This window comes from Talpa occidentalis, unplaced genomic scaffold, assembly GCF_014898055.3.
Source record: "Talpa occidentalis isolate TD23 unplaced genomic scaffold, MPIMG_talOcc4v2.1 talOcc4.2, whole genome shotgun sequence".
Taxonomy (NCBI): Eukaryota; Metazoa; Chordata; class Mammalia; order Eulipotyphla; family Talpidae; genus Talpa; species Talpa occidentalis.
In genome coordinates this window covers 18,743,033-18,766,432 of record NW_023602073.1, presented here as the reverse complement: position 1 = coordinate 18,766,432, position 23,400 = coordinate 18,743,033, and the positions used below count along the sequence as shown (strand labels likewise).

The 23,400-nt window shown below is 46.8% G+C and overlaps 1 protein-coding gene and 1 long non-coding RNA gene across 3 annotated transcripts in view; one reads left to right on the top strand and one right to left on the bottom strand.

Moving 5' to 3' along the window:
• Positions 1-3,010: 3,010 nt before the first annotated feature.
• Positions 3,011-4,981, bottom strand: LOC129146260 (uncharacterized). The gene is made up of 3 exons (XR_008552847.1): positions 4,938-4,981; positions 3,991-4,088; positions 3,011-3,107 (listed from the first exon to the last, which is right to left on the bottom strand). It is a non-coding gene; the product is annotated as an uncharacterized LOC129146260 (long non-coding RNA).
• Positions 4,982-22,541: 17,560 nt separating this feature from the next.
• Positions 22,542-23,400, top strand: part of LOC119251825 (testis expressed protein 56-like) — an 84,540-nt gene continuing 83,681 nt past the window's right edge. For both annotated transcript variants that reach the window (XM_054698027.1, XM_054698018.1), the window contains exon 1: positions 22,542-22,648. In XM_054698027.1, the coding sequence (XP_054554002.1) occupies positions 22,552-22,648 (97 nt within the window). In that variant the 5' untranslated portion in view covers positions 22,542-22,551. The remainder of the gene's footprint in view (positions 22,649-23,400) is intronic.

The following is a 23,400-nucleotide window of genomic DNA, read 5'->3' as shown; positions in this document are numbered from 1 at the left end:
AGAACAGCAAGTCAAATAGGAGCAAGTAACAAGTAGACTACCTTGGGCAGGCTGCCAAGGCCATTCCATGCATCCCATTTGGCCTTATTGACAAAGTCGAACACACCAGGCTTGGGCGCATTACAAGGGCCTTCCGTGGCCTGTGGAAAGGAGAGGGGCGGCTGTGGTCAGATACTCATGCAAAAAGGAACCATAAATAAATGCACAACTAGATGACCATGTCTGCCCTTCACCAAATACTTGGACAAGGTACAAAATTGATGTGAACTTTCCTCTCTGAGGTTACTGCCAAAACATGCACAAACAACTGGAAAAAAGCCTGGAGACAAAATGTGCTATTGGCTATCAGTCCCTATATTTTTCACTGCCTGAATGTGAAAATGAAGCAAGAGAAGTGTTTTTGGGAAAGTCAAAATCCCGAGCTCTCCATTTATATGGCTTGACAAGGAGAAGCACCTGACTCATTTTAGAGAACAGCAAGTCAAATAGGAGCAAGGTAACAAGTACTTTCAGAAGTACTTAGTTCAGAAGTTTTCTATGGGTGATCACATATTTAATACACAATGAAATATTCAAGAAACATTTGGAAACTCACAATAATGCTGAAAGCCCAGTCAAAGGTTTAAAACAGCCCACTCATTCAGTGGGGAATTTTCAGTAATGGAGTAACAAAACTGTTGCTGGGAAGCAGTCGTAGGGAGGGTCAGAGCCACTGGCCCTTCAAAAATATAACTGAAGAACATGCAAGCAGAAAGCAAAAAAGCACCTAATTTTGTTTGTTTCGGGTAGACTGAGTGTTTTGAGATGAATAAAATATCCTACTCGGCTGCTTTTCAGAAATGGCAATTTAAAACTCCACTTAGAGCCTCCCTGGTGGCGCAAGGGTTAAGATGCAATCTATGAAGCACCGCAGTCACTGCAGCATGAGTTCGATTACTGGCCAGCCGGGGAGCAACCCACATGGCACAGCAGACCTCTCCTGACTCACCCTCCTCCCTCAGCGGTGTATTTTGGTCAATGCCTGTTCTGTTTCCCACTCTGTCTCTGGTGAATCCTCTCACCTCCCCCCACAACCTTTGACCTGTGCCCTAGCTCTTGTATGCATAGATAAATAAATCTTAAAAAAAAAAAATTAAAAAAAAATAAAAAAAAACCTCCACTTTTAATAACCCTATTCAAAAAAATTTTTTTAAGATTTTTTTTTTATACAAGTACCAGGGTACAGGCCAGATATGCGGGAGGGTGAGAGGATTCACCAGAGACAGAGCAGGGAACAGAACAGGCAGAATGATGAAACACACTGCTGAGGGGATCAGTGGGCGAGGCAGGAAGGTCTGCTGCACCATGTGGGTTTCTCCCTGGCTGGCCGGGGATTGAACCTGCGCTGCAGAGGCTGCGGACAGCTTCACAGTGCGGTGCTTAACTGCTTGCGCCATCAGGGGAGGCCCAAGATTTCCCCTACTTCTGATGCCAGGTGCAAAGGTAGGGACTCCTGAGCCCATCCTCAGGTTCAATAATCTGCTAGAATGACTTGCAGGGCAACCTGGGCACTATTACACTCATAGTAGTTAAGGTTTATTGGGAAAAGGATACAACTTAACATCAGTGAGGAGGAGACACATGCTGGGGAGTCTGGGGAAGTACCCCCTACTATCCCCTCCATCAGTCAGGACAACCCATATCCTCAGAACTGACTGAACACACACACAGGATGGGTCCACCAGGGGAGCTCACTCAAGCCGCGGTGTTCATCAGGGGCTCCATCCTGCAGGTATGACTGATTGTGGAAGCGAGAGGCCCCACCCCAGGTCACCGAATGACTCTGCTGGGCCAGTCCCACTCTAAATCACACCACCAGACTACTTGGGTAAACAATAACACTTCTATGGCGCTTGGTAGTTCAAGGGCCTAGAGGTCAGAGCAAAGGTCAGGCCTTTTTTATGGGCAAAGTTAAATTCTTAACTCTCTCCACACCCACACGAAAGTAAGAGACTCATACCAATCACAGGAATAGAGAGAAAGCAACAGGAGCCCAGAAGAACTGACCTCACAAGGGAAATTTATGGACGTTGGAAGTTTAAAATTTAAGTTTTAAATTTTTGTTATAAAAAATTTTCAGACATAGCAAAAGCAGACTAATATAAAGGATTTTCCGTACTCATCAGCCATGATTAACAACTTTTTTTTTTTTTGGCCATTGTTGCTTCACCCATCCTCTTCTTTTTTTTGTTCAATTATCTTAGTGATTCCCAAACACCATTCTAGTTTGCCTCAGCATATTTAGTACGCATTGTTGCTAAGAAAAATCAACATTTTCTTATGAAAACATGACACTGTCAGCACTAACTCCTCCTTGGGATCATCCAATATTCCATGTCCAAATTTCCCCAATTGTCTGAAAAAGTCTCCATTTATTCTAATCAGCACTCAGCAAGTTCTACATATTTGGTTGGGATATCTTTAAATCTTTTACTCTGGAGTGATCCTGGGGGATTACTTTTTTGTCTTAGCAGTACAGGTTTCCCCTTTTATCCAAAAGTGGTGTTCCTCTGAAACTTTCATAAGCCAAAATGGTATAAAAGCAAAAAGATAATTACCTTTCATTTATACAGAAACATTTCTGGCATGAACAGACTATTCCTACCTGTCATACCAAGTAACACACAAAACCCACAATAACACACATAGTGAAGTAGCACTGACATGATAAATACACAGCTGTGTCACACAGCTCCTGAAGAAGTGGCAGAAGGCGCTTTTGAGAAAGGGGAGACAAGTGTATTTCAAAGTCTAATGTACCGAAATGCTCCTGGAGACACTTCAGAGGAAAGGCAGCAACACAAACCTAAAAATATTCAAGTCGGATTTTAAGCACCCAGCATAACTATTTGAGAAGCCATCTGCTCAAAAGGTCTTTAAATTCTATTAGGCCTCAGACACTTACCTGCTTATAGAGTGCATAGAGTTTTAGCTTCACTTCATTCCTGGATCTGTCTTTAAAAGGCTTCACCTGATTCATTGCATTTTCAAAGTTCACCTGACTGGCTCTCATTGCTGTTCCACTCATGTGCAGCGGGAATGCCTGGGAACAGGTGACCTGCACAGGACTGCAAACAGGCAGACTGGTTTGTCACTGTTCCGTCCTTGCACAACCAAATGCTGTGTCCTCTCTAAATATCTTCTCTAAACTTGCCCTGCTGCTCCCCCCAAGCTGGCTGCAAATGGTTTGAGGTTGCCAAGATGACTCCCAGAAAACAGCAGAGGACAACTGGAGCAATTTTCCAATGACAATCCAACATGGTATTTGGAGCAACTCTAATACAGATAAAAGCAGGTGCAAATTTTGCCAGAAGCAAAATTCTTCTATCTGCTTGAAAAGCACAGTTAGAAATATGAGATAGAGACTAAGGGAGTGAAATGCACAGAAAGAATTTAAGTCAATTGTGCCTCAAGGTCCAGAACAGCCTTAGCATTCACCTATTAACAAAGTATAAATTCTTTTTTTTTTAAGTTTTTTTTTTTTTAAGATTTATTTATTATGCATACAAGAGCTGGGATACAGGCCAGAGATGCGGGGGGGGTGAGAGGATTCACCAGAGACAGTGGGGAGTGGAACAGCACACAGACTGAAATACACTGCTGAGGGGAGCAGCAGGTAAGACAGGAGAGGTCTGCTGTGCCATGTGGGTAGTTCCCTGGCCTGCCGGGGATGGAACTCATGCTGCAGAGGCTGCCATTGCTTCTTAGTGCATTGCTTAACCCCAAGTATAAATTCTTAACAGTCAATTCTATGCTCTCTACTCAGCAAACGTGTGCCCCAACATTCCACACAGGTGGGAGAAGGGGTGAAGATACAGGAAGTGCTCAAAAGGACAGGTGAGCAGTTGCAGGGCTTACAGACAGAGAACCCCTTCTTTCTTGGGATTGGGACCAATGGGGGCCGGGAGTGGGGGGGTGCTGGGGGGGTGAGGGCAGGACCGGGAAATGTACCTGCTGTGGACGCCGTGAAGTTGGGCTGAGCAGAATAGCCCCTGCTCCCACAGGATGTTAAACCAGCCAGGCAGCAACAGAGCAGAAACAAGGTCCAGCTAATTTTTAAGCACACACAGTAAGCAGAGGGGGCAGGGAAAGTTCAACTGAAGCCACAAGGAAAAATGAGTGTTCACGACGACGACGACCCTGAATCATAACGTTTAAAGGCATCCGAGATTGAAATAGTTAGAAATAAGCCTAAATCTAAAAAAATAAAAAAAAAAAAAAAAAAAAGCCTAAATCTAATAAATATATCACCGCTACTGCACTCAGGCAAATTTCAGAGCATGATGAACGCTACAGCAAATCTTGAAATGACCAGTGTGTAATTCGACAATTTTCAGTCTTTCAAAAACTTTTCGATTAAATTATCCAGTGGAAAATCTGCCTCTTACGTGAATTTCGCCCTTGGCCAGTCCCAAGCAGAAAACAAAAGGAAAACGTTAATGCCTTAAAGTGCCGGGTCCCACAAAACCTGGTGCAAACATATAAAAAACTTAGTTTTTTATATGACACAGCACGACCGCTAGACACACAACACCCGGAAAGTCGCCACCACGTCCCGGGGCTGCTCGTTCCCAGCGCACAGTCTCGTTTGGGGCTTCAGACTTTGGACCCCTTCATCTAACACTCCATAACTGATGCCTTCCCCCCAAGAAGCGCACAAGCGAACCCACCCGGCGCCAAAGGGCCCGAACGCTCGGGCTCCGTTTCGCGAACGCCGCGCGCGCCGCGGGGGCGGCCGCGGGAGGCCGGGCCGAGGCGCCCCTCAGCGAAGGACACCGGGCGCCGCCCCCGCGGGGCCCCTGAGAGGAGAGTCCGCGGCCGCCGGACGACATGGCGGGGAAGACGGCCCGGGACGGCGGCGCCCCGCGGGCGACCTTGGACCCCGGGCCCGCGCTCACCTGCGCAACGCGCCCCAACTCCAGCGCCGCGCCAGCCGCCCCGCCGCGCCAGCCAAGCGTCTCGGCGCGTGGGCGGGGCCTCGGCCCTACGTGCCCCGGAGGGTGGGGTCGGCCGCGGAGGGGCGAGAGGCGGGGGGGAGCGGGGACGCCATAGGCCGAAACGGAACGGGGCGGGCCCGGGCCGTGGCCTGGGGACCATAGGTTCAGAGTGGACAAGGGCGCGGCGCGCGGGGGGGCGGGGCGCGTGGCCTCTGGCGGCCGCAGGGCGCAGCCGTGACTGGCAGCTGCGACGCTGACTGGGCCCCGCGGCGCTGCGGGCGCCTCCCGAGCGGCGGGAAGGCGGCGGCGCGTCTCGGACGCCGGAATTCCTCGCACCCGGGGCTGCCGGGCTCCGGGCGCCCTGAGCGGGGTCCCGCCCGCGGTGCTCCCGAGACCCAACCTCCAGCTCCGGAGGGCCCACCCGGGCGTTCCAGGCGAGAGGGCGCAGCTGTGGAGGTGTGGTCAAATCTGCCGCAGGTGCCTCAGGTGTTTGCAGCCCATCTTTCCCCGTCAGTCGCCATCTGTGGAGATACATATATATATTATATATTTTTTTTTTTAAAGATGTATTTTTTATTTATACAAGAACCGGGGTACAGGCCAGATGCGCGGAAGGGTGAGAGGATTCACCAGAGACAGAGTGGGGAGCAGAACAGGCAGATCTACTGAAACACCCTGCTGAGGGGAGCAGTGGGGAGACAGGAGAGGTCTGCTCGCCACGTGGGTTGCTCCGACACCAGCCAGGGATCGAACTCATGCTGCCGAGGTCTTAGATTGCCCCATAGTGCGGTACTTAACCCCTTGTGCCATCAGGGAGGCCCATCTGTGGATATTTTTGAATTCTTACGTCTTGGTGGAGCCTTTGGGCTCTCCCCTCGCCCGTTCCAGGAGAACCAGAACCGAAACTATCACTAAACCGGTGTCAAGGTGCGTGTCCAAGAAGCCTGGGACCGTGGGGTGTTTACTGAGGTGGACACTTGGGGCTCCCTGTGATGTTCCGGCTGTGGTTCTTTGAGCAACCCTGTAGGGAAGACGGTCAGCCCCATTTTGTTAATGCGGAAACTGAGGTCCAGAAAGACTCGTGAGGTGACTTGTGCAAAGACCACAGATGGGCAAGTGGTCAGTCTTGGTTCAACTCAGCGCCCAGCGTCTCAGTCCCATTGACTGAGTCTTCGTCCTGGTCGCCCATTGCTGCTGGTGCTGGGTCAGTCAGTCTGGGTCATAGTGTGGGTGGGGGCAAGACTGAAGGCCAGAGAGGACAGGCAGTGGGTATTGTAAAACCTTCCTCACATATTACCCCGGGGTGGTTGGTAAGCTGACCTGAGTCAAGACCCTGACCCTCTGCCAGGCCCAGAGGAGGACCCAGGAGGCCATGAAATGTGCTTGTCAGAAAATGCAGAGCCAGGAAATATCCCAGAAATATCAATGTTTTTTAAAAGTCCCCTGCTGGACAGCAATGTGGATTGTGAGACAATATATCACAGAAATGCAAGTGAACTATAACACAAGTGAAAACTGGGGGTGTGGGACATTAGCTATCAGTCTACCTGAGAAATAAAAAAGGAGCATGTGTCAAGGATTTACATCAGCCATTAACTAGGGAACTAGCAGAATCTCTGGTAAAAACGAATTTGCACGACTGGTTTATGTAGTCATAGAAAAACAGTGCTGGGGTAGAGTGCAAGTTTAGATATAAAACTGGCTGATGTCCTACAAAGCAATAGCCTGTGCCTCTGGGGGACAGTTTTTACTGCTGGATAAATCACTTGTATTTCCACCAGCTGTCATTTTCCCAGGGCCCATTGTAAACTCACATTGGAGAGAGGGGAGGTCCTTGAGAAAACAGTTCTTCCTGGCTCCACCTTTGGCCTACTAAAGCGTTGGCAGGAGTCCAGGCCACCCCATTTAATCATGGCTGGCATGGCCTTGTGGGTGAGGACACTAGTTCTCAGGAATGATGTGAGCGGTGAGATGCCCTGCCTGCATGTGAGAGCACTGGGCCCACAAAGGGGTCTGCGTTCTGTGTGGGGTGTGGGAGAGCCACCAAAGATAGAACTCCTGTGTCTGCTTCTCCAGTTCTCTGTGCAGTCCTGTACTCCCGCTGGAGCCTCAGAGTGTGAGGCTTCTAGATAAGAGGGAGCCAGGAAACCAGTCAACATCTCACCTAATCTCCACTATGTTGTATAATCAGGTTCCCTTGGTGCTCATGAGGGTTTTGGAAGGCGATATCCAATCGGGTTAGATCTCTTCTTGAGTACTGAATGCAGGGGAAGGCTCTGTCTAGAAGGATTGTTCATGTGGCTCCGCAGAGAATCCCAGACCTCCTGAGTTGTCACAAGTTGCCAGGAGTGTTTCCCTGCTGCTCAATGAGGGCTAAATGCTTATTTGTTAAGATCACAGAGTAGAATCTACCATTTGTGGCTCTCTTGATAGTCACAGTGATTATTTTTATTTCTGAGATTTAAACCATCAAGTACTGTAATTACAACAATTAAAAAGTCTCATATAAGGTCATAAGGAACTATTCTAGCTCCATTGTCTATTGGCAATGCTAACTGGGCACCTGGGAGCATCCTGGACTCTGATTCATTTCTATAGGTTGCCAAGTCTTCTGTCTTCTAAATATCTCTACTTCCTGCCACCTCCAACCCCTCTTCCCCCTACCTGTCTGAACTCAGGCCCTCATCAAGATCTGTGTTACTGTTTCTTTCATGATCACTACAGACAGTTCCCAATTTATGATGGTTCATCTTACTATTTTTCAACTTTATGATGGTATTAAAGCAATGTACATCCAATAGAAATGATCCTATCAATTTTGAATTTTGATTTTTTCAAAATAGTGACATGTGGTACAACTCTTATGATGCTGGGCAGTGCAGCCCTGGGTCAATCACGTGATCACCAAGGATACTCTACGAATACTGTGGTGCCAGCAGGTTTTGGATAATGTGTTTTGTGATTTTATAACAGGGTGGTCCCCAGAAAAGGGGGAGGTTCCAGTTTTCCTGCCCACCCAAAGGAGGGTGGAGCTGAGTGGGAATTGAAGAAGCTGCAGAGGAGACTAAAGAAGGAAGGAAGCTGGATGGAGAGCCAGAAGGAGACCTGGAGGAGGCACATGGAGCTGAGAGACACATGAAGAAACTGCACTTGCCTTTTGGTCGTGGACTGGGTGACACAGATGTGGGTGAGAGACCTGTGGGGAGGTGACAATGGTGGTTTTTGTCTTGCTTTTGATTTTGTTCTTTTCCCTCCAGACTTGTCTGGTTGTTTCTGATCCTTTTCTATGGTTCCCCATGGGAAGATGCTTTAGACTTGTGGCAGGCTTTGGGGCCTTGCTCTGGGCCAATCCCATTTGGACTTTTACCCCCGAGGGGACGGGTAACTTTGGGTGCTTGATTTAGAAACTAAATTCTTTGCCTTTCCTGTATTGTTTCCTAGTTGTATTAAAGTTCCTTCCCATTAAAGTCTCATGTTTTGTGTTGATGTGGCGGATGGTAGAACCTATTTAGAGCAGGCAGGTTTGGGGGCTCTGGGCTGCCCCTCTCCCTGCCCTGTACAATTTCACACTCCATGGTGCCTGCAAAAGGCCTCTCTGTGTCTCCTGCTTGTGGTAAGAAGAAAAAGACAATTTACTCTTGAGATAAATCTCAGGATCATTGCCCAGCTGTAGGCTAGTGTGTGCACATTTAAGGAAGGCTGGGCTAGGCTCTGCTGTTTGGTAGATTAGGTTCACTAAAGGCATTTTTGACCGAGGGTATTTTCAAGTAAGATGGGTTGACTGTGTGGAGCCCAGTCATAAGTGGAGGCGCTACTGTTCGTAGATTATTGTTAGAGCCACAGACCCGTTTTGCTGATTCATCCGCACCTCTGCGGCCCATTCTCTGCCTGCTTCCTGACTGACCTCCCCAAGTTGTAAACCTGACACTACACTTGTACTAGTTCTCCCCTTACCTTTCCCAGTGCCTGAAATCCTTGTTGTGGGTCGTATCTGCCTTCTCAACAAATCCAGACTTTTAAGCCTGACCTGTAAGGCCCTGGGGGTTTGGCCCTTGCCTGCCTGCCCTCTTCTCCTCCAGCCATCCCACACTGGCACCTTCCCTTTCAGATGGCAGCGGGGTGCTCAGGTCCTCTGATTCTCCACTGCCCATGCTCTGTCTGTCTGGGAAGTCTGACTGGTTGTGTTCTCCCCTCCTGAGCTCCACGGAGCTCCCCTTCTTTGAAGAGGCTCCCCTCCTCATAGGACCCCTCACTATGTACATTAATAATTAGGAATTTGTGCACAACTCCCAAGAAGATACCCTGGGAGGGCCTGAGGGTGTCTAAATGGCTTACACAGAGTGTGTCTGCTCTGAAGCTCAGGTTCTGAACTGTGGCATCGTTTCTGCTGGTAACTCTCAAGGGGTTCACAGAGCCAAAGATGTGCATCATGTACCTGGGTCTTTCTCTCAACCTAAAGTCCTCAGGTTAATCCATGTTGTAGGATGTCAGAATTTCCTTCCTTGTTAAGACTGAACTATGTTCTGTTGTGTGTTACCTTACTGTTTTATCCATTCATGTGCTGATGGACACTTGGGTTGCTGCCACCCTTTGGCTATTGTGAATAATGCTGTTATGAACATAGGTGTACCCAGCTTTCAATTCTTTTGAATATTTGTGAATCTCTCTCCCAGAAGATAAGATACATGTAATAATATGCCAGAAGAGGTTATTTCTGCAAATGTTCTGGGAAAAATTCTGTTGGTTTATAAATTGTGTGAGCTAGTTTTCCATTTCATACTAGAAAAATAAAGCTAGAAAGTCATTGCCTTTCATTGTACCAGTTAAGAGAGTTATAACTATCACCACAGGCCCATAACTTCTGCCCCAGAGCAAGTCAAAATGCTGTGAGTCCCACCCTGTTTTGGAGAATGTGCCGCGAGTATGAGGCCCTTCATCAGGAAATCATGGAGGGCTCCAGGCAGACTACTGAAGGGCACCCCCTGCAGGCAGAGGGTGGAAACAGCGTGAACTGCAGCTGCATTCTCATTTAATTGGGAACAAAAGGACCCTAAAGACCCTTTGAACTAGTCTCTGACCTCTGTTATCCTGCAGTTGCTTTCTCTCTTCAATTAAAAGAATCAACGTTTGTTCTGAAAAGAGAGCCCACCTCCTTGTTTTGCAGGCCTTACGACAAGGAGAGTTGAGTAATCCTGTTTTCTCCCCTCACCCTCCAAATGAGGAGCAAGGTCCACAGAAAGCCATGGCCCGTTTTTATTTGGACTTGAAAGGGTAACCCAGCTGGGCTTCTGCTGCCCGCTGAGCACATGGCTTGGATTTTAACGACTTGGCAAACCTCCTGACTGGACTTGAGCCCCAACTTGTCCCTTTGCCCAGGCTCTCTTAGGCAATGAACCTTCTTACACAACTATGCATCTTCCAAGTGTGCCCATGTTTCAGGAACGTTGTGAGACGAATAAGTGCTTGTTCATTTTTTTTTTTAAGATTTATTTATGCATACAAGAACTGGGGTACAGGCCATAGGTGTGGGGGGAGGGGGGTGAGAGCGTTCACCAGAGACAGAGTGGGAAACAAAACAGGCAGACTGGCTGAAATACTCTGCTGAGGGGAGCAGTGGGCGAGACAGGAGAGGTCTGCTGCGCCATGTGGGTTGCTCCCTGGCGGGCCGGGATCAAACTTGCACTGCAGAGGCTGTGGACTGCCTCACAGTGCCGTGCTCAACCCCCTGTGCCACCAGGGAGGCCCTTAAAAGGTTTTTTATTATTTATTCATTAGTATGAAAATATCAGTCACTGATAAGTACAGTAGCCTTAGGACCATTTTCATAATTACTCAACTGTATTCTTCAAAAACTTCACATGAGTTTGAGTTTTTGCATTTCTATAGCAAATAATACTTCCTGTGGTTCCACTGAAAGCATGTGTTTTTACCTGGAGGCCGTTTAGCAGAGTATAGTGCTCCCCAGTGAGTTTTCAGTAACACTGGGTCTCATGGAAATTGAATAATGTTCTGTGATGCAAAGTTTTAGAAACTCTAGTCCTTATTAACGTTACTTTTTTAAACTTCAGAGTTATTTTATGCTAGTGTTTATGGGAAATATTGAAGGGTCACTATGGTGTGCAACATTTCCGAAAGTGTGAGGCCTGAGAACTTTTTTTTTCATGGTATGTGTTTGGGGATTGAGATTCTATGAACCATGCTTTGCGAAAACTCTGATTTCATGGTTTCATTCTTCCTCTGAAAAATAATTCTGTGATATTTTCTGTCAACCAGTACTTAATGTTTCCCTTACTTTTCCCTTCCACTTTCATTTCAAGGGTTTGATTATGTTGCATATAGTTATGTTGAGTAATTCACTGCCTTTAGACTGATTTTGCTACTACTTGGTACTCTTTCCTGAGGTTTACTGTATGGCTTAAAGGGGTAAATCCTGGAACCAGACTGCCTTGCAGCTGGTTGTGACCCTGGACGAATTATTTAACTAGTCTCTGAGTTTTCTCATGGATAAAATCTCAGTTAATACAGGTCATAAAACTTTAATCCCATTCAGCACATGTTTACAGAACCCCACTAACTTCCCTGCTGGTGCAGACATTACCACTAAATCATCCTGGACCCCAAAGGCCTTGCTCCCTTGAAGTGTCTTTAAATCCCTATTCTCATAGTCTTGGCTCGGTCTTTATTTTCTCTCCCTGCTTCCATGAGGAAACTCAGAGACCAGTTATGTTGTTTGCTCAGGGTCACACAGGCAGCCGCAAGGCAATCTGGCTCCGGGCTTCATCCCTTTAACCCACTACAGTCATTACCTTCAACTGGTGTCTCTGCCTGTGGTCTTCTCCCTTCCATCCCTTCTTCATAGTGCTGTTCTATTTATTTTGCCAATAGTTTTTATTGTGAAAATACAGTCCAACTCTTCAATGTTCAAAGCCATCAGTTCATTTCTGTATCCCCATGGAGAAAAGCTCAACATACCAAAGGTTGAGTTACATTATAATGTTATATGTATGAGTGTACATATATATATATGTAGTGTGTATATATATATATATATATATTTACATACTTGGTGTTATAACATTTTGGCTGCAAGCTCTTCTCCCTCTTTGCAAGGCATTTATTCACACTGGGCCAAGCTCTTTCGCTGGAGTATGCCATGACCATTTTGAACTTTGCACGTAGTCTTGCCCTTACCTGCGAATTTCCTCTTTCCTGCTCTAGTGAATAAACTGTTCCTCCTTCAAAGATCCCACCATCACACTCGGTTCTCTCTTCTGCACTTCTGAAACTGTAGATTCATTTCCCCTATTTTATTTTATTTTTAAAGTAGATTTTTTTTGAAAGATTTATTTATTTATTTATACAAGCACTGGGTACAGTCAGAAGTGCGGCGGGTGGGGGTGGGAGTGGGTGGGTGAGAGAATTCACCAGAGCCAGCGCAGGGAACAGAACAGGCAGTCCGATGAAGCACACTGCTGAGGGGAGCCGCAGGCGGCAGGAGAGCTCTACGCGCCGTGTGGGACCCTCTCCCGGCAGCCGGGGATCAAACCGGCGCTGCAGAGGCTGCGGGCAGCTTCCCAACCCAGCGCTCAACCACTGTGCCACCAGGGGAGACCCTCCTCTCACTTTAGTTGTGCATTGTACATATGTGTTTCCTGATTGGAAGGTCTGTGACCTTGAATATCTCAAGTATCTTGTCTTCCTCACCTTGGAGTTTTCTGTAACTAATGTATTGCTCATTATGTTGTAGCCATTCAACAGCTGTTCTAGGAGCTCATTCTTTTCCTTCCCAGGGGATACACAAAGCAAATGTAGGTCCTCTAAATGCCCGCCTGTATGAATTGATATGTTGCTGGAGGGACAATAGCAGCTACATTCTATGGTGTCTGCTATTCCCAGTCAGGTTGTTCCTGTGTGACTAGTGCAGTTCTAATGACTTGGTGTTGTTAACTCATCTGACCCATACTGCTGCGAGCCAGCTGCAGCAGCCTGGGTGTCAGGGGTTCCTGAAGGATGGGACAGGCGTCGGTGTAATTGTAGAAAATGCAGGGGAGGGGGAATGAGGAGACGCGGACACTCGATCAGGGTGCAGGTATCGTCCTGCTGAGGGTCTCAGCAGGCCTTTATTTATACATATCAAGCAAACCGTGAGTGCATGAGCACATGCATTAAGGTAGGAAGATAACACTCATCACATGATTTTCAAGAGTGGCCAAGGGTTTGTTTGCCTTCTTGCAGAGGTTGTGACATTTATTATTCTTTGTCTTAAAGAAGGCACAGTTGCTAAACAAATGTTCTTAGAATAGTCATTACTTTAAACAACCAAACAGTCATTAACTGGGGCTGGGGAAACAAAGGGCAGGAGGTTACCTGGGGAAGGGAGGCAAAGGGATATTTTCTAACTAACCTATAAAGTTTAGACTAACATATAACCAAATGATTAAAGCAAAAAAACAGAGGGCTTTTATATAGAAATCATCATCTATCGTATACTGTTTTAATATTGATTCGATATTAAGGAACCAAGGGCCTGGAGGGCGTTAATGCCAAGGCAAGCCGCACTGACTCTTCCCTAGCCCCCAGCTCTCAATTGAGGGAGGAATTCTCCTGATCTAACAAAAGAGTTTTCTACCTATCACTCCTCTACTTATCTCATCAGCCTACTTTCCATATCTAACTTTAAGATCAAGGGACAATTTCCTTTTCCATAAGATTGCTGGTTGTTGTTTTAAGGAACTACAAATATTTCATCAGGGACAGGGCCGGAGATGGTTATAGCTTTTGGTTTTCGAAATGGTCAATGGGTGACATGTCAGTAGTTGTAACATTGACTATTTCCAAATGCATTATTTGTGCTGCTGTGGTTACTAGCTCAACCAGTCACAAAATTGTTGTTGATTTACTCTTGAATGGACACTCTAACAGCTGCCATACCCATTGTCACCTCCAGGGGAGTCAGCCCTGAACAAACAGGACGAATGTAGCAGGAGCTGGCTATGGCGCCTCCCCACTAAACAGGAATTTTCTTACATTTGGGGCAGGGCTCCTAACCACTATCTTTAACTTTAAAGTACAAGAATTTCCTTCTCCAATTAGCCCTTGCCTCAAAAGACCACATCTCCATATTAAAGACTTTGGCTGAGAGATGTTTACAGCCTTTTGTTCCCAGAAGTTTTTTCACTTGTTAATGTAAGGCTGAATGTTGAATTACTGCCTTTTGGCAGAGAACTACTAATTTTATAAAAAATGTAATATTTGTATCACAAAGTGCCATTTGCTATCAAATTGGTTATCCAGTAATTGATTAAACAGTATTTGCAGTTTTACTTTTAAATGCGTATTTTAACAAAGGTAGAAACTAACCATAAACAAATGAGAATCTAGGAGTCAGCTAACGAGATTCCTGACTTTTCAGAAATCTGCCCCATGCCCGGACCTTTGTCAGACGACATGAGTAGCTTGGCTCCCAGTACCACACAGTAACTTTATTTTTTTTTAAGATTTTTTATTTATTTATGCATACAAGAGCAGGCCAGAGATGTGGGGGTGAGAGGATTCACCAGAGACAGAGTGAGGAGCAGAACAGGCAGACTGAGTGAAGTACAGGGCTGAAGGGAGCAACGGGCGAGACAGGAGAGGTCTGCCTCGCCATGTGGGTTTCTCCCTGACTGGCCGGGGATCGAACTCGTGCTGCAGAGGCTGCGGATTGCTTCATAGTGCAGTGCTTAATCCCTTGCGCCACCAAGGAGGCCCTACCATACAGTTAACTTTAAAGAGTGGGTCCTACTCTTGCCTTATTTTATCCATGAGGAAGCTCAGAGACCAGTTAAGTAATTTGCCCAGGGTCCACAGCCAGCTGCGAGGCAGTCTGCAGAACTCCAGGATTCATGCCTTTAACCCGCTACAGTAAACCTCAGGGAAAATACCGAATAGTAGCACACACTGAAGTTATGCTTTGATTTCCAGAGCCGGTGACTGCCCTCTTAGACTGTGAAACAATACAGGACCGGAGACTTATACACATCTTTGTCTTCTTCGCAAGGCAGGATGGAGCAGGGGAGACTGTGTTTCGTTTTCCCTTGGACCCTCAGTCACCTCTGGAGTTGAGTGTAGGTTCCTGTCATCTTCGAGTCACCGAGCAGCTGAAGCATGCACAGAGGCGCTGGGCGCTGAGCCGTGAGAGGCGGGAGTGGACATGAGGAGCCGTGGTTGATGGAGCAGAAGCAGTGAGGACAACAGGTATGTGGATGGCTGCCTGCTAGCATGGAAGGTTAGGAAAGGTGCACTTTGTTTCCCCAGCACAGATTCAGAGAATATTCTTCCAGAGGGCTCCTGTAGCGATAACGGACCTTATCAAATAAAGTGCGTGGCTGCATGCAGCATCAACCAGCTTCTCTTCTTTCTAGGTGACCTTTGCCTTGAGGCCAGCAGAGCCCTTGGACGGGGAAACCCAATGCAGGTGGATTGGTGAAGAGGTTTGGGGTTTTGGTTGCTCTTGTAAATGTTATCATCTTGACACTTTGATTTTACCAAAGCGTATTGCTGTGGGCGGAGGATGTCCGTTTTGTCCAGACTGGTTCCGTGGAACCCCTAGACTAGCTTAGTATAGATAGTAGGCCTGCAGAAGCTGGGTGTGGAGTCCTTTTTGAACTGGCCATTTTCCTGGCCCTTCCTGGACTGTGGGAATACATGGGAATGTGTTTCAGTTGTTACTGTGTATGCGGGAGCAGCTGACACTTGATGCCCAGAGCCCTTAAATGTCTTGCATGTGCAGGACAGTCCTGCAGGAAGACCCGTCCGGCCAGTGTAGAATCGAGCTGCACCAAGGAACTCTAGGGAAGTCTAACTACCACAGCGGGGAGCTTATTTTATCCATGAGGAAGCTCAGAGACCTTATTTTATCCATGACCTTATTTTGCCCAGGGTCCACAGCCAGCTGCGAGGCAGTCTGGAGAACTCCAGGATTCATGCCTTTAACCCGCTACAGTAAACCTCAGGGAAAATACCGAATAGTAGCACACACTGAAGTTTTGCTTTGATTTCCAGAGCCGGTGACTGCCCTCTTAGACTGTGAAACAATACAGGACCGGAGACTTATACACATCTTTGTCTTCTTCTTCTTCTTCTTCTTCTTCTAAATACCATAGAAATGAGTACTATGGTATTTAGAAATAAATACTATGGATTCAAAAATAGCTGTCACCATTCATGCATGGATTAAAGTGTACGCAGAACACCCAGTAGGGATATTAGGGGTGTGTGTCCTCTGTGTGTTTCAGGCTCTGGTGTCAGTTGCCCCATTACAGTTGATGTGATCCTCCTCCTTGGTTCCTGTGCTCTCCACCTGGGGCTCCCCAACAATGACAGGAATTCCTCTCTTACCACTAATCAGGGTGTGAGATTGATTTACTGAAAGATGTACATAAACCGTCATGTCAGGTCTGGTAATTCCTCTCTCCTTACTTTCTCTTAATTTTGGAATTGAAGGCTCTCACTTCTGTTTCCTAGAGATACTGACTTTGGAAATACAAATTTCAGTCAGACCTCAGTCCTCTAAGTATCTACTATATTCCTCAGACTCACCTTAATTGTTTTTGTATTTTCAGAAAAGGAAAGAGAAAAGAATCATTATATTTTCAAGTGTCTCAACATAAGACATAGCTTAGCACTAATCTTATCTAAGGCAAGTCCTGCAGTTTTGGTTGGTCTTCATTATTATCTACTGTCTCCCTAGGTGCTTGCAAAAAAAAAAAAATACATTAACTTCCTTTTGTATTAGAATCATCATTCTTGGGCAAACTGGAAGGATGTGTTTGCTCAGTGATCAGGTGCATCTGTCTTATGCCTCCTGCTGCCTGTGTGTGCAGGAGTCCTGTGGGGGAGAACTCTCAGGAGTTGGTCTGTTACAGGGCAGGGAGAGGGGCAGCCCAGACCCTGCAAACCTGCCTGCTCTAAATAGGTCCTGCCATCTGCCGCATCAACACAAAATGTATGAGACTTTAATGGGAAGCAACTTTAATACAATTAGGAAACAATATGGGAAAGGCAAAGAATCTAGTTTCTAAATCAAGCACCCAAGTTACCCTTCCCCTCGTGGGTAAAAGTCCACCCAAGCAGGATTGGCCCAGAACAAAGCCCCAAATCCTGTCACAAGTCTAAAGCATCTTCCAATGGGGACCCACAGAAAAGGATCAGAAACAACCAGACAAGTCTGGAAGGAAAAGAGCAAAATCAAAAGCAAGACAAATACCGCCATTGTCACCTCCCCACAGGTCTTTCACCCACATCTGTGTCACCCAGTCCACGACCAAAAGGCAAGCGCAGTTTCTTCACATGTCTCTCAGCTCCATGTGCCTCCTCCAGGTCTCCTTTTGGCACCCCATCCTGCTTCCTTACTTCTCTAGTCTCCTCTGCAGCTTCTTCTCCTCCCTGCTCAGCTCCACCCTCCCTTGGGTGGGGCAGGGAACCTGGAACCTCCCCCTTTCCTGGGCACCACCCTGTGACAGAATGTGACCAATTGCAGGCCCTTGGTGTTTTCATGGCTGCTGGTCTCTGTGTATGGAGTTGATGGAGACTGCTACTGGGGCTGTGCTGGAGTTGGCACCCCTAACCCCACCAGCAGTGTCTTCACATACCTGAGCAGGAAGTTCTTTTCATTTGAACTAAAAACTACAATACAATACCTCATTAACAGACTTGATCCAGTAGATTCTGTAAACTCTGATAGGGCATTGGAAATAATACTGGTATAGGTGGAAAAAAAAACTAATAAAGAGTGAGAAGAATTACATGAATTATGAACACCATCAGCCATTTGCATATGGCTGTCCAGGTACAATGATACACAGGGCCACAAAGCATATTTAACAATGAAAACCTCTCCAAATTTAAGAAGAGTTAAGGATTTCCAGGTACATGCATCATACACAGGTCCCCTTATAGATCAACCCAAGAAATATTTCACTGAGACAAATTATAAAATTCATTGTATCAAAGAGAACATTTAAATATTTATTTATTTATGCATACAAGAACTGGGATACAGGCCAGATGTGTGTGGGGGGTATGGGGGGAGGATTCACCAGAGACAGAGTAGGGGATAGGCTGACTGACTAAAATACACTGCTGAGGGGAGCAGCAGGTGAAGCAGAGAGGTCTGCAGCGCCATGTGGATCACCTACCTGGCCAGGGATTGAACCTGTGCTGCAGTGGCTGCGGATAGTGTCATGTCTTAACCCCTTGTACCACCCGGGAGGCCCGAAGAGAATACCTTTTGATTTTTAAAAAGATTTATTTATTTATGCATACAAGAACTGGGGTGTAAGCAGAGGTACAGTGGGGGAGCAGGTGAGAGGATTCACCAGAGAGAGTAAGGAGCAGAATAGGCAGATCTACTGAAATACACTGCTGAGGGGAGCAGTGGGCAAGGCAGGAGAGGTCCTCTGCACCATGTGGGTAGCTCCCTGGCCGGGGATTGAACTTGTGCTGCAGTGGCTGGTAATAGCTTGATAGTGCTGTCTTTAACCCCTGTGCCACCAGGGAGGGCCAAGAACACCTTTTTAACAACAAGTAGAAGACCAGCGTCTAAGAAAAACAGCCCCATAAAAATATCCATGTACTTCTCAATGGAAACATTGAGAACTAAGGGAGACGTGGATGATATGTTCAAAGTACTGGCAGAAAAATCTGCCCAAGGGGCCTCCCCGGTGGCGCAGTGGGTTGAGCACTGCGCTGTGAAGCTGTCTGCAGCCTCGGCAGTGCAGGTTCAATCCCGACCAGCTGGCGAGAATCCCACATGGCACTGCAGACCTCTCCTGTGTTGCCCACTGCTCCCCTCAGCAGTGTATTTCTGTTCTGCTCCCTGCTCTGTCTCTGGTGAATCTTCTCACCCTCCCATGCCTCTGGCCTGTACCCCAGCTCTTGTATAAAAATAAATAAATCTTGGGGCCTCCCCGGTGGCGCAGCGGTTGAGCGCTGGGTTGCGAAGCTGCCCGCAGCCTCTGCAGCGCCGGTTCGATCCCCGGCCACCGGGCGAGGGTCCCACATGGCGCGCAGACCTCTCCTGCCACCTGCTGCTCCCCTCAGCAGTGTACTTCTGTCCCTCTGCCTGTTCTGCTCCCCATTCTGGCTCTGGTAAATTCTCTCACCCTCCCATGCTTCTGACTGTACCCAGTGCTTGTATAAATAAATAAATAAATCTTTTTAAAAATAAAAATAAATAAATAAATAAATCTTTAAAAAATATGTTTTTTTTAAAAAAGAAAAATCTGCCCGAGAATCCTGTTCCCGCCAAACCTGTTCACAAGTAAAGGAATTTTGAAGATTTACACAGATCAAGAATATGCAAAGGAGTTATTACTACTGCTTTACAAGAAGTGCTGAGTGAGGATAATATGTAATCTTTCTGTAGGTGAAGACACTACAGAGAGCACTACGAGCTACATTGCTTACACATGTGTACACGTGTGTGTGTGCATACATGTATATATGTAGGTGTGTATATACATATAGATATTTATATCCGCTAACACGCATGTATTTATAGATACTCTTCTAGGAGGTTTAGTTCAATCAACGTTCAGTAAGACCATAGGGGCCTGGTCCGAATCCAACAGCATCCATGACCCGATAACAAGAGGAGGCTGTCTCACATCACCTCATTCATGGACTTGGCTAGAAGACAACCTTCTCTGGCTAAACATGCCTGTCAGGAGTGGAGTGGACTTCCCAGTCTCCCTAATGGCAATAAAAGGAATTTGTTTGACCCTGAAGTTCATTTACTTCTGGCATCCTGAGCTGTCCAATATTAGAAGGTACGCTGAATTTTTGTGCACAGACATATAGCCATCCACCCTCTAGTCTTGTTTTTTTCTCATATGAACTTTTTTTTTTTATAAAGGTTTATTTTATGCATACAAGAGCTGGGGCACAGGCCAGAGGTGTGGGGGGTGAGAGGATTCACCAGAGACAGAGTGGGGAATGGAACAGGCAGACTGACAAATCCACTGCTGAGGGGAGCAGCCGGCGAGACAGGAGAGGTCTGCTGCACCATGTGGGTTGCTCCCTGGCTAGGTGAGGGGTCGAACTTGGGGTCGAACTGCTGCTGCAGAGGCTTTGGATAGCTTCATAGGTTGCATCTTAACCCTTTGCGCCACCAGGGAGGCCCTCATATGAACTTTTAAGTCAGGTGGCCTATGTCTAACTGTCTTTTTCATTAGAATCGTGTTGTTACCAGTGCCAGAGGGAAGCCCTATTTTCCCATGGGGCTGACTGACCACAATGGCTCTGTCCTAAATCACATTGGGCGCCAAATCTGTTACAGGGCAGGGAGAGGGGCACCCCAGACACTGCAAACCTGCCTGTTCTAAATAGGTTCTGCCATCTGCCACATCAACATGAAACATGAGACTTTAATGAAAAGAAACTTGAATACAGTTAGAAAACAATACAGGAAAGGCAAAGGATATAGTTCCTAAATCAAGCACCCACAGTTATCCATCCCCTCGTGGGTGAAAGTCCACCCAAATGGGATTGGCCCAGAGCAAGGCCCCAAAGCCTGCCACAAGTCCAAAGCATCTTCCAGTGGGGACCCACAGAAAAGGATCAGAAACAACCAGACAAGTCTGGAAGGAAAAGAGCAAAATCAAAAGCAAGATAAAAACTGCCATTGTCACCTCCCCACAGGTCTTTGCACCCACATCTGTGTCACCCAGTCCACGACCAAAAGGCAAGCGCAGTTTCTTCACGTGTCTCTCGGCTCCATGTGCCTCCTCCAGGTCTCCTTCTGGCTCCATCCTGCTTCCTTCCTTCCTCAGTCTCCTGTGCAGCTGCTTTTCCTCCATGCTCAGCTCCACCCTCATTTTGAGTGGGGCAGGAAGCCTGGAACTTCCCCCTTTCCTGGGGACCACCCTAGTACATCATGACAGTACAGACTCTCATAACCCGTAATCCTATTATCTTTCATTTGTTCCATTTTGTATCTTTCTAGGCTTCTTTGTTGTTTTTATCCTCCTGGTCAGACTTCTGTACATTGTTTTGCTAAATGTATTGCTTGGTGTTTAGTCTTTTTTTAATTTAAAGATTATTTATGCATACAAGAGCTGGGATGTAGGCCAGAGGTATGGGAGGGGGAGAGGATTTACCAGAGACAGAGTGGGGAACAGAACAGGCAGACTGAGGAAATACACTGCTGTGGGGAGCAGTGGGCGAGACAGGAGAGGTCCGCTGAGTCATGTGGGTCACTTCCTTCGCTGTGGTAGCTGCCAATAGCTATATAGTACTGAGACTTAACCCCTTGCGCCACCAGGGAGGCCCTTCTAACTTAACTTTAAAGCTCCCCCAACTTCCCTGAGATCCTGACTTTAAAGCTCCCCTAACTTTCCTGAGATCACAGTGATCATGCTCATGACACTTTGTGTCCCTAATCAAGCTAAAAACTAGTAGTTTTCACTGGGCTCACTACTCTACAAGCACAGCAAGCCAGCCCTCCCGCTGAGTCAGTGGCTGTATGCCTTACTTCAGCACTTCAGGGCTCCCCTGGTGGGTGTTGCCCCTACAAGGGAGACATGGGATTTAAAATAACTCCTCTGCTAGGAGCACATAGCCCACAGACATTCTTTCTAGTCCAACAACACTCCAAAAATGTGTTGTTTCCTGATAAAATTTGATCCCATGTCACGACCTTAAAACTTGCTCACTATTTTACTGCTAATCTTGTTAGTAAACCTGACACTGAATGGCTGGCCCCAAATGACTGTACTGTACATGTTACCAAGGGCCCTTAGCTGATGCTATACTTCTCACTCTGCTTTTTAAACCTTAACTTATTCAATCTCCTAATCCAATTTGTTTCTTCTTGTTAGAAAAGAAAGGAGGCTAAGAGTATCACACTGAAGCAGGCTTTATTGAAAGTCTGTGAGGGACGGCCTCCCTAACCTAACCCTTATCATAAAGCACAAGACCCAAGCAGGTGTCAGACTGCTGTAGGGGTTGACAGGAGTGCAGACCTGATGGTGAAGATATGGAGATTGAGGGCCATTGTAGAAATTTGGCTTCTTTCAAATTCTACATAGTTTATTCAAAGTCAAGAAACCTCTCCACAAAGGAGTGAGCCCCTCCCAAAGAGAAAAAGACTGTATAAGTGCAGTGTCTGCCCTGACTGGGGGCAGCAGCTCTTCTGCCCACCTGTGCTTATGCAGGTGTGGCTTCTCGTCACTGACCGCCCTCAGCGGAGGCCATTCTCCTCAAGGCCGCCTGCCTGTGACTATGCAGGCTTTTCTTTTAGCAAACCTGTCCCTCTTGGGGCAGCTCTTTCTCTGCCTGTTTGAGTCTATGCAAGTGTCCTTTATTCTTCTCTTTCTTTTATAATAAACCTGCCCTTTCGGATATAACTAACATCTCTGTGTTGTGGGAAAAACTGCCTGGGAACTCGCTGGTGCTGGTGCTGGGAGCCCTGGTTGTAACAGGGTGGGCCCAGGCAAAGGGGGAAGTTCCAGGTTTCCTGTCCCACCCAAAAAGAGGGTGGAGCTGAGCAGGGAGAGAAGAAGCTGCAGAGGAGACTGAGGAAGGAAGGAGCAGGATGGAGCCAGGAGACCTGGAGGAGGCACAGGAAGCCGAGAGGCACATGAAGAAACTGTGCTTGCCTTTTGGTCGTGGACTGGGTGACACAGATGTGGGTGAGAGACCTGTGGGGAGGTGACAATGGCGGCCTTTGTCCTGATTTTGATTTTGTTCTTTTCCTTCCAGACTTGTCTGGTTGTTTCTGATCCTTCAATCAAAGGTCTTTGGGTATGTTATAGAAATTCTGGCCTTTTACCCAGGCAGAGGAAGAACAAGTGGTACTTCAGGAATGGTGAGGTCAGGAAAAGCTTTATTACTCACGCATGAGGTCCCAGACCTGGGTAGCCTTGGTAGCCCCAATAGCCCCGTATGGTCTGTGTATCAGTTTAAAGACAAAGGGTTCCTTTTATACATAACTGTCTTCATATTTGTTACGTTGATAGCATCGTTTTTCAGCAGGCACAACCATTTGCTGCAAAGTCCCCAGACATGGGGGGACAGGTAAAGGGGGAACTATGCAGGCATTTGGGGATGGCCTTGGAGAGAAAGACCATCTTGGCTGGCTGCCCAACCCTTTAGAAATGCAGCTTTGTTTAGATAGGAGCTGGCCCCAGCCATGACTCTATAAAGGGAAAGAACTGTAAGTAAGCAAACTTGTTAATTATGCCTTCATTGGAGTGTTCATTGCACCTGGGCTGGAAGTTCTGCTGGAATCTTCATTATATTCATTTGCTCAATAATATATTTTCTCATCAGTTACATTAGGTTGGCTTTTTCCATTTGATTTAAGTGTTAGAGTGACAGCATAAATAAAGAGAGCCAAGTTCTGACTGAAGCCGGCTTCTTGCTCTTGATATTTTAATACTAT